This window comes from Galeopterus variegatus, unplaced genomic scaffold (genome assembly GCF_000696425.1).
Source record: "Galeopterus variegatus unplaced genomic scaffold, G_variegatus-3.0.2 Scaffold5060, whole genome shotgun sequence".
In the NCBI taxonomy this organism is placed as follows: domain Eukaryota; kingdom Metazoa; phylum Chordata; class Mammalia; order Dermoptera; family Cynocephalidae; genus Galeopterus; species Galeopterus variegatus.
In genome coordinates this window covers 25,172-35,798 of record NW_007731171.1, presented here as the reverse complement: position 1 = coordinate 35,798, position 10,627 = coordinate 25,172, and the positions used below count along the sequence as shown (strand labels likewise).

The 10,627-nt window shown below is 29.7% G+C and overlaps 1 protein-coding gene across 1 annotated transcript in view; it reads left to right on the top strand.

Moving 5' to 3' along the window:
* The window catches only part of LOC103604272 (cadherin-9-like), a 111,128-nt gene extending 103,156 nt beyond the window's left edge, over positions 1 to 7,972 (top strand). The window contains exons 12-14 of the mRNA XM_008588840.1: positions 82 to 203; positions 3,987 to 4,023; positions 6,924 to 7,972. Of these exons, the coding sequence (XP_008587062.1) occupies positions 82 to 203; positions 3,987 to 4,023; positions 6,924 to 7,432 (668 nt within the window). The 3' untranslated portion in view covers positions 7,433 to 7,972. The remainder of the gene's footprint in view (positions 1 to 81; positions 204 to 3,986; positions 4,024 to 6,923) is intronic.
* Positions 7,973 to 10,627: the final 2,655 nt, after the last annotated feature.

Below are 10,627 nucleotides of genomic sequence, written 5' to 3'. Positions count from 1 at the left end.
TCTGTTGCTAAGTTACAAATGGGGCGAGGAGTTTCACTGCTTCTCTGTAAATGGCACATCTTACACATGTTCTCGTTGCAGATAATCCAAAACAAAGTAGTCACATTCCTGTCTTCATCAGAATTCTAGATATAAATGACCATGCTCCAGAATTTGCCATGTACTATGAAACATTTGTATGTGAAAATGCAAAACCTGGGCAGGTAAATAAAATTATTATAAACTGTTAAAATATTTTTTTTCTCTTTTCAAAGATAAATGACATTGCTTTGACTTATTTATTTGTATTTTTTTGTGTGTGTGTGTGCAAACTATTGTCAATACTTCTTTTCACCTATTTATCTCCTCTTACTGGAGAACTTTCAGGATTCTTAAAAAGATAATTTTTAGAACTGCTGTTATTATGGAATCTATGATATAATAGAAAAATTTATAACATATGCTTTAATTTTTATACTAGGTATATATATATATATATATATATTCATATCACACATATAAAAATCTCTTATCTGGATTCATAATTAAGTTGATGCTAAATTATATTCACTAAAACGTGAACATACATAAAATATGAAATATAAAAATAAAATTGTTCTAAGTTACACAGAGGGAGTCATAATAATTGTTTCATTGGTAAATTTTTCCACTTTTAATTGCCCAGTCAGGAGACTTTGGTTTGATATGATCTATTTTATTTGTAAGTTTTAAATTTTCATATTATTAAAATAAAAAATGATTTGTGTGTAAAACAGTCCCTTTACTAATTAATATTTCAAATATGTATAATTTTAAACAAATACAGAATATGTTAATTTTTGAAAAATAATTAAGCATTTTCCAACAGCAGCTGTACAAATTTTACTGAATTTAATTTAACCAGTTTAGATGTTTCTTTAAGGAAAAAGTAGGCAGAAGTTAAGAATCATCTATAATTTCACCATTCTTTTTAAGCGTAGAAAATAAAGTGAAATACAGTGTTTCTACTATTCTAATAAAGTTTATTAGAGACTGAATATTTGTATCCCCCCAAATTCATATGCTGAAGTCCTAACCACTATTTGGAGATGGAGTCTCTGAGGAAGTTATTAAGGTTAAGTAAGGTCTTGGGGGGGTGGGGACATGATCCCATAGGGTTGGTGTCCTTATAAGAAGTGATACCAGAGAGCACATGCTTTCTCTCTCCCCTTGAGCTCACAAGCACAGGAAAGACCATGAGAGGACTCGAAGAGAAGGCAGCTATTTGAAAGCCAGAAAGAGAGCCCTCACCAAGCTGACCATGCTGACACCTTGACCTTGAACTTCCTACCTTCAACACTGTGAGAAAATACATTTATTTCTGCTGTTTAAGCCACCCGGTCTGTGGTATTTTGTTATGACATTCAGCTGGTTAAGACAGAGATACATACTACATTCACCCACATACAAAGAAATCAAATGAGGTTTTTATTCTCTTTTTTCTAACATAGAATCATTACATAGTTATCTGGATTAAGAATTGTTTTTCTTTTTTACTTTGTAATGGACATATTCTCAGTTTAGTAAATGATTATATTTAATTTATGCTTAATGTTTATAGCATAGCTATACATTCATTAACTAATTCAACTACTGCCCTATTAATGGACATTTGATTTATCAACAAGATATTATTTTAACAGACAGCACTATAATGAGAAATACAGTTCATAATACTTGTTTACTACCTGGTATTATTATCTTTTGATATAATCCTTAAAGTGGGGCTAATTCAATTTTATCTATAAATACTAATAGATGCTACAAAATAATTCTCCAAATATGCCATAAACTAAGTGATATTTTCACCAAATATGTGTGATTACCCATTTACTTGGCAACTCTAGATTTTAAATGTCTACATATGTAAATATCTCATAATAGTTTTATTGTGAATCACTTTAAACTCATTGAGGTTGATTTTTTTTTTTTTTTTTTTCTAACTGTGGCCTTTATGTGGCTTTTTTTTTTTTTTTTTTTAAATCTTCACAGATGTATTAGTTGCTCAGGAGTGCCGTAACAAATTGTCACAAATTAGATGACTTAAAACAACAGAAAAATTTTCTCTCACAGTTCTGGAGGCTGGAAGCCCAAAATGAATGTGTCATCAGGACTATGCTCTCTCTGAAGGTCTTAGGAGAGGCTGCTTCCTTGCCACTTCCAACCTACTTGCTACTGCTGGAAATCCCTGGCCATCATTCCTTGGCTTGAGGACCCCAATTAGTCCAATCTCTGCCTACATCATTGCATGGCATTCTTACTAAGTCTCTTTCTGTTTCCAAATTTGCCTTTTTTAATGAAGACTTCAGTGATTGGGTTAGAACCCTCCCTAATCCCATACCATCTCATTTTAACCTGATTACATCTGCAAAAAATCTATTTCCAAATAAAGTCACATTCATAGGTACTAGGCATTTAAGACTCAAACATATCTTTGTAGGGAACACAAGTCAACCTACAATAGCCTATAGATATTCTTTAGTTATTTATCTATCAGTATATTTGTCTTTTGTTGACTCATGTGAGTTATCTATATATTACATGTTAATATTTGATAATAATTAAGTATAATTAATATTAGCTAATTGTAATTACTTTAATATATACTGTTGCTAGCTAATTAGAATCAAAGTTAAAAATAAAATGTAACTTATTTCAAGCTACTGATATGTAAACTCACTTAAAATATGCTTAAACAAGTCCCATCTAATCATTTCAAGAACTGAAGTCATGTAACCAAAGACTCAATGTTTTTTATGTTTTAAATATTACTAAAAATTAGATTTGTATTGCTATTTAGGATCAAGAGGTTGAGCAAGAATATTAGATATTACATATTTTTTTCTTATGCTTCAATTTTCTAAGGAGAAAAAGTTCACTGTTTGTATTAATAATCACTCACTTTCAGAAGCATTGTATAATGAAACTTAAGTTTACATGTCTCTTTGTCAATAAAATGAATGAATTTATAGTTAATATCAAATTAAAGTGGTATGAGTAGTGAGTATGCAGGTTTGGATTGCTACAGAAGGTAGACAATAACTCAAGACATGGATGAACTAAACTACTGTGAAATTCTAATAATTGTTCACCACAGAATGTTGGACTATGATACCTGGATATGGTGGAACTGTTTATTTTTGTAGACATGAAAGTGGAAAGTAGGGGTAATTAAGTGACTCCAATTTCAAATCACACAGATGGCAGATCCAGGACTAGAAAACAGGCACCCCAGTGTGTAGCTTAGTGTTTTTTGCACTATAAAATGCTCAATGAAATTTTTCTTCCCAACCTGTTGTTTGCTGTTCCATCTTCTGTTATGGCACACTTCTGACTCACATTGAGTTCAACTAAGAGGCATTCCAACTTTGCAGCTTCCTCATTGATTTCAAAAAACTTTAGAAGCATTTATTTGCATATCTTTCTTTAAAAATACCATGAAATGCAAAGCAAGCAATATGAATAAAATATGCAGCATAATTGTAGTAATGGTGCTCATAGCTTTAAGATCTTTTTTTCCGATACTATATAATATTTATTTTTCCAAAGTATATTCATAGTAATTTTAATGTATAGGAGTGGTTTTGCTAAGCCCTTGTATTTTTATAAAATGAATCTTTTTTGTTCCCTTTCTTTGAGAAATTATTTTGTAGTGCAGCTAGCGGATTAGCAACCAATTAATAATAAAAGAGGTGCTTTACAACAGCAAAAGAGGATAATTATTGGAGTGACCAAATTTTTCTTTAAGGTTGAATGCTACAGTGGCCAGGAATCAAACAATGATGAATCTAGATGCTCTGAAAACTAATACTTGATGGACATTTCTCATTCTTAATTAAATAAGTTACATTAGACAGAACCATTAAAAAAATTCTTGGCATAAGTTTTTGAAAAAGACATATTTTTTGTTTTGTAGATGATATCTCTAAAGTAATGCCTAAATATAGAGTGATTTTGCATTATTTTAGATAAAATTGGTAGTAATTCAGAGGGTTTACTATCAAGGTAAGCATTCTTGCTATTACTACGAGTCTTTATAATAATGGCTGGACATAGTTACCACATTTCTATAGTTAAGAGAGTCTGCTCTTTGCAAGATAGTACAATAGCATGATCAATAGTATTTTAGACCTACCTTGATCCATTTTGAAGAAATGCAGTTCTAGTTTATATCTATGCTACAAGGGAAATTGGGAAATTAAAACCTAGGTTAGGGTTTTTAAACATTTTGGTTTAAAAAGGAGGTAATTTTGGTGGTCTGATGAGGCTAACAGGCCTCAGAATAATAACTTAAATGTATAGGAATAAAATACATCAAACTAAAAGGGTATATATTCATCCGAATTGAACAAAAAACAAAAAGCAAAATGTTCTTGCTTATTAAATCATACATGCCATGTTCTAGTGCAGGTTTCAAGATGATTTGGGATATCTGTCATAGCTGTAATGCAATATAAAATATCTATGATTTCTATCAGTTTAATAGTCATACATATTAATATAATATAATATAATATATAATATAATATAATATAATATAATATAATATAATATAATATAATATAATATAATATAATATAATATAATATAATATAATATAATATAATATAATATAATATAATATAATATAATATAATATAATATAATATAATATAATATAATATAATATAATATAATATAATATAATATAATATAATATAATATAATATAATATAATATAATATAATATAATATAATATAATATAATATAATATAATATAATATAATATAATATAATATAATATAATATAATATAATATAATAATATATAATATAATATAATATAATATAATATAATATAATATAATATGCCACTATAGTTTATGCTGGCATTCATAATGGAAAAAAATAGGAAATTTGAATTAAAGAGCAGTGAAAATAATGATACACTTTTTTTTCTATCCCTTATTCTAGCCTATTTGAATTGTATTCACATACCCTAGATAAATAATCTCATTCTGGGAAATGAAGGAGATAATTTTGACCTGGCAGAAGAGAAAAATCTCAGAACATGTTCTAAGTTTTATTTGTGGGAATTAGTAAATATTTATTAGCTGAGAAACTCTTAAAATAACTTTACTATATAGTTGCTACTTATAAAGAGTAGAGGACTTGTAAAGTAATTCATTCAGCATTAAATTTAGAAAAAACACTCTTTTTGTAATATATGGCTTCAGCTTCGTGGATGTCAGATCTAAGTAGGACTTGGTTAATCTTATGTTTATCCTTTGCTTGGGGAAACTGCAGCTTTAAAATGTCTCCAAAATGATTCTGAATATAACTCAGCATCCAAAACCTCCTCTGTGGAGGTTAAATGAAGATGCTTCTAATGATATGTTTTAAAAATTATTTCTATCAATAGGAAGAGCTGAGAAAAGTGTGCTGGCCAATATGAAAGTAGCATTTAGTGTATTCATAGGGACTTCAATGGTCATACTGAAGTGTAGTCAATGTGAATGAATTTGCTTTGTGTAATCTTAATATAAAGTTTGAGAAAAGAAATGATAGTTGATGAGCCAACATTTCTTATTTTCAAAGAAACATAAATAATATTGGCAAAACATTTAACTGCTCTAAGGTAAGAAAACCTAGTTTTTATTTCTCCCTAGTAATGTTTAAGTGTGTTTTGGATAAATTTTCTTGATTTATGTCTTACTTTTCTTACATATAAAATTATAGAGTTGGTCTCTTTTTAATGGAAAATTTATATTTTGGAAGTCATGTGTTTTCTCCTATCTTTTTACAAATGTATTTTGTAACTTGTAACATGTATTTATTAGAAAAAGGTTCATTGTCAAATATATGCATAACAATTTAATTTCCAGCACAATAACAATAAATAAGAAAGTATACCATAAGTGAGGAAGTTCACAGTTACCTTTTATAACATAGACAGGTAAACAATAAAACCATACACCGAGTAGAGAGAATACAATTAACATTTCAACCCAAAAGCTTGGATGCCACTGTATAAGCCAAGGAAGTCCTCATTAACAATACAATATCTGAGTTGTCTTGTAAGAAGAGTACAAGTTAGAGATTAGTTTCAGTTTGAATTTTATATTGTAGCTTTTAAAGTTATATTTCAGTGTTTTTTTATATATATATAATTTTATATCGTAGCTTTTAGAGTTATATTTCAGTGTTTTTTTATATATATATAATTTTATATCGTAGCTTTTAGAGTTATATTTCAGTGTTGTGTTTTTTTTTTTGACAGTAAACCAAGCTAGTAAAGGAATTTATCTGAACAGACACAAGATATGAGAAGGATTGATATCAGTAGCTATGTGTACTCACATAATGTACATTTAAGTATATTTTTTTTTTTTGACAGTAAACCAAGCTAGTAAAGGAATTTATCTGAACAGACACGAGATATGAGAAGGATTGATATCAGTAGCTATGTGTACTCACATAATGTACATTTAAGTATATATGCATTTATATATCAGTAATGTTTTGCATATATTCCCTTGAGTCATTAAAAAAATATTCAATTGGTGCACAATATCTCTTGGGATAATAACAACTGGAGCTCTAGTATGTTTGTATTTTGTAACAAATGTGCATTTTGGAAGAGTGAGGTGTCAGGTAATTGCAGTTGGCTAAATGCAATAAGTATAATTGAACAAAGCTTCTTCAATGCCAGAAGCTCACAGAAGAGTGAGTCTTTAAAGTAAATTAATGACACTGTAATATCTGCTTCTTTATCAATACAATACATCCAATCATTGGCCCAAGGCACTCTGTATTTGTAGAACAATTACACTTTACCAATCAATCTTAGTATCTCTTGCACTACAGACTTCACACTCTGAAGTTTACTATATTTAATTTAATCCTGAATCATAGAATCTGACGAGTTCTCATTTTTTTATTGATAGTTTTAGTTGTGCTGTTTACAGCATTGAAGAGGCAACGAAAAAAGGAACCTCTGATAATATCTAAAGATGATGTTCGGGATAACATTGTGACCTACAATGACGAAGGCGGTGGGGAAGAAGATACCCAAGCTTTTGACATCGGCACATTAAGGAATCCAGAAGCAAGAGAAGACAGTAAACTTAGAAGAGATGTAATGCCAGAAACTATTTTTCAGATAAGGAGAACTGTGCCTCTGTGGGAAAATATTGATGTACAAGATTTTATCCATCGAAGATTAAAAGAAAATGACTCAGATCCAAGCGCACCTCCTTATGATTCACTGGCAACATATGCCTACGAAGGGGATGATTCCGTGGCAGATTCGCTCAGTTCTTTAGAATCTCTCACAGCTGACTGTAACCAAGATTATGATTACCTCAGTGACTGGGGGCCTCGTTTTAAAAAACTTGCTGACATGTATGGGGGTGATGACAGTGACCGAGACTAAGAGTATTGGATGACTGGATCACTATTAGTGGAAATACTGTCTTTGTTACTAGATTGAGTGGCCTGCATTCTCCTCCATGGAGGAAATTTTTCAAAAATCGAAATCACAAACAATACGTAGGTGTTTTCTTAGTCAAGGTTTGCTTAATCAGTAAGTTTCTGTGAATGAATACAAATGATATAGATTTAAAAAAAGTAATAATAACCAGTTCACCCTATTTGCCTAACAATCTCGGAAGGAAAATATATCACATCAATAATCAATAAAAATACTTAAAAGGCTTTTTGTGCCTTTTCTTAGGTATAAGAACTTTATAAATGTTTTCTTAACTGACTTTCAGTCACCTTTACTATTAAATTAAACATTGTGCAATTGCTTTGTAAATTAATATGGAAAAGATATATCCCTAATGAAATAGGAATGATTATTACTGCCATATTTATTTAGCTGAAGAATGTCTTCGTGTTAATTCATTCATATTTTTATAAATGTATATTTATATTTTTGTATTTTTATGAAATAAACGAGTATTTATAAAGATTAATTTCATTTTATTTAATTACTAGAGGCAGTGCTCATCTCATTTAGAAATGTTTTACATCTTAAAGTGTAAAATATGATTTACTCAGGGAAAAAGCAGCCAAGAAATTACTGCATGAGATTTGAAACTAGAATGTGGTGAAACTATTAAGGAGCTTTAATATAAATAGTTGTTTTTTGGTCTCAGTCACTTAAATATGGACAAATGTTTGTGGAACCACTGATATCTACCCATCGGTAGAATGAGAGACACATTTGAAATATTAAAATTTTATATCTATAAATAGTTGTTTTTTGGTCTCAGTCACTTAAATATGGACAAATGTTTGTGCAACCACTGATATCTACCCATCGGTAGAATGAGAGACACATTTGAAATATTAAAATTTTATATATATATATACATATATATATATATATACACATATATATACATATATATATATACACACACACACACACACATATATTTATTTATTTATATATATATATAGCTGTGGATAATAAACTAATTTTTTGCAACTATTTACTATGAGATCAACCAGTAAATTGTATTTGAGAGGAAATAAAGTACGAATCAGGAATGTTATGTAGATGACAAACATATCTAAATCACTCTTCTTTCATCAGTAGTATAGTTTTCAAAATGAGAAATGACAGGTCTTATTTTTTTTCTCAATCATTAAACAATTCATGTAATATGTGCTCAGCTCTGGGTAACATTTACAGTATGTATTGACAAACTAGAGAGCTTTTCAAATTGATTGTTTTATTGAAGAGATTCAAAGTAATTGAATTTGAAGAAATCTTGAAAGAGCTAAAGCCATGTAGAGAAAAGAAACCTAAATGGAGGTAATGGTTTACTAATGATTGGGTTTGCCTAGAAAACAGTATATAGGCGCTTAAAGACATGGGAAAAAAGAAGACAGAGGGTCAATCATGCATAATAATCATTTTCAAATCTTTCAGTGATTGCCATGCAGAAAACTTGCCTTGATTTTTCCTGGAGTGTAAAACCTAAACCAAAAGGTGGAAATTTCTGTATTGCAGCACTATTTACAATAGCCAGCATATGGAAATCTAGGTATCTGTCAACAGATAAATGGAAAAAGAAGATGTGGTAGACATACACAATGGAATTCTACTCAGCCATGAAAAAGAATGAAATCTGATCATTTGTGGCAACATGGATAAGGCTGGAAGACATTATATTAAGTGAAATAAGTCAGGGACAGAAAGATAGATACTGCATGTTCTCACTCATATATGAGAGCTAAAAAGAAGTTAAACTTTTAGAAGTAGAGAGTAGAACTGTGGTTACTAAAGAGTGGGAGAAGAAAGATGGACAGTGAGAGGTTGGCTAATTGACACAAAATTACAGCTATATAGGAAAAACGATTCTAGTGGTGTATAATACTACTAGGCAACTATAATAAACAATAATTTATCATAGGTTCTCAAATGGCTAAAGAGAAGAGGTTAAATGTTCTCATCACAAGAAATTATAAATTATTGTAATGATGAATTTGCTAACTACACTGATTTGATTGCTACTCATTGTGTATATATATTGAAATATAACTTTGTACCTCATAAATATGTACAATCAATATGTTTCAATTAACAGTAAATTTTTACAAAATATATTAGCAAACCACAAAAAAAGAAAAAAAAATATGGAAACTTCACAGGAAGATTGCATGTTATCCGTTTTCTGTGCCAAGAATTATCCTTTTCTTCTTCTTTAATTGTTCATCATTTACAGAACAAATGCCATTCTTGCAGTGGTTCCTAGGTGGAATTCATACAAGAGAAATTTAACATTGAAGACTTTTTAAATAGAAAATGCAAACTATAAACAAGTACTTATGTGTTACTATGTTACTATGTTGAAAAAGTTTTTGAAGACTAATAGTAACTCAATAATGTTATAACCAATAAAACACTAAAGATTTAATAAAACATCAAAGCTAGAACATTAAAGATTTAATTCAATGCTAAGATAAAAAACATACTGGATTTTAGACAATTTGATTTTTTTTTTCCTGTTTGGAATTGCCCAGAACACAGAAAATTTTTTGTTTAGTATTAGTTTAGAGAGTTTTAGCTTTACCATAGAAAGTAATTAGTTTCCTCAGTGCTAGAGCTCTTCCAGCATGGATCAGACAAATGCTTGAGGATGATAATACAGAGTAGCTTGAGGTAATCAGAAAAAATGAATTAGGCATCTAGTAAAGCCTCTTAAAAATCACTTTATTCTACAATCACCAGCGGGCTAAGTGGCAATAAGTAAACAAATCCTAAGGAGATCTATTTTGACTGTACATGTAGTGAGTTAAAAAAAAAAAAAAAAAAGAAATTATGTGAAGCAAAAGATGGGGATGTTGGTGGTTCATAGCTTGCCTGGTCTTACCATGCTTGAAATACTCACAGCACCACAACAATCCAAGCAACCTGCAAGCTGTAGACCTGCAGTTGCTATGACAGACTCTTATTGATACTAGACAAAGTAAGACATACTACCTTTTTAAATTTGATTATTAAGAAATGTTAATTTGACTACCATTTTTCTTCTGGCTATTAAATAATAAAGCTAATTTCGAAGTTCTTTTTCTTGGTCTGTGAAATGACTGATATACTGGAGTCTCTATAAGA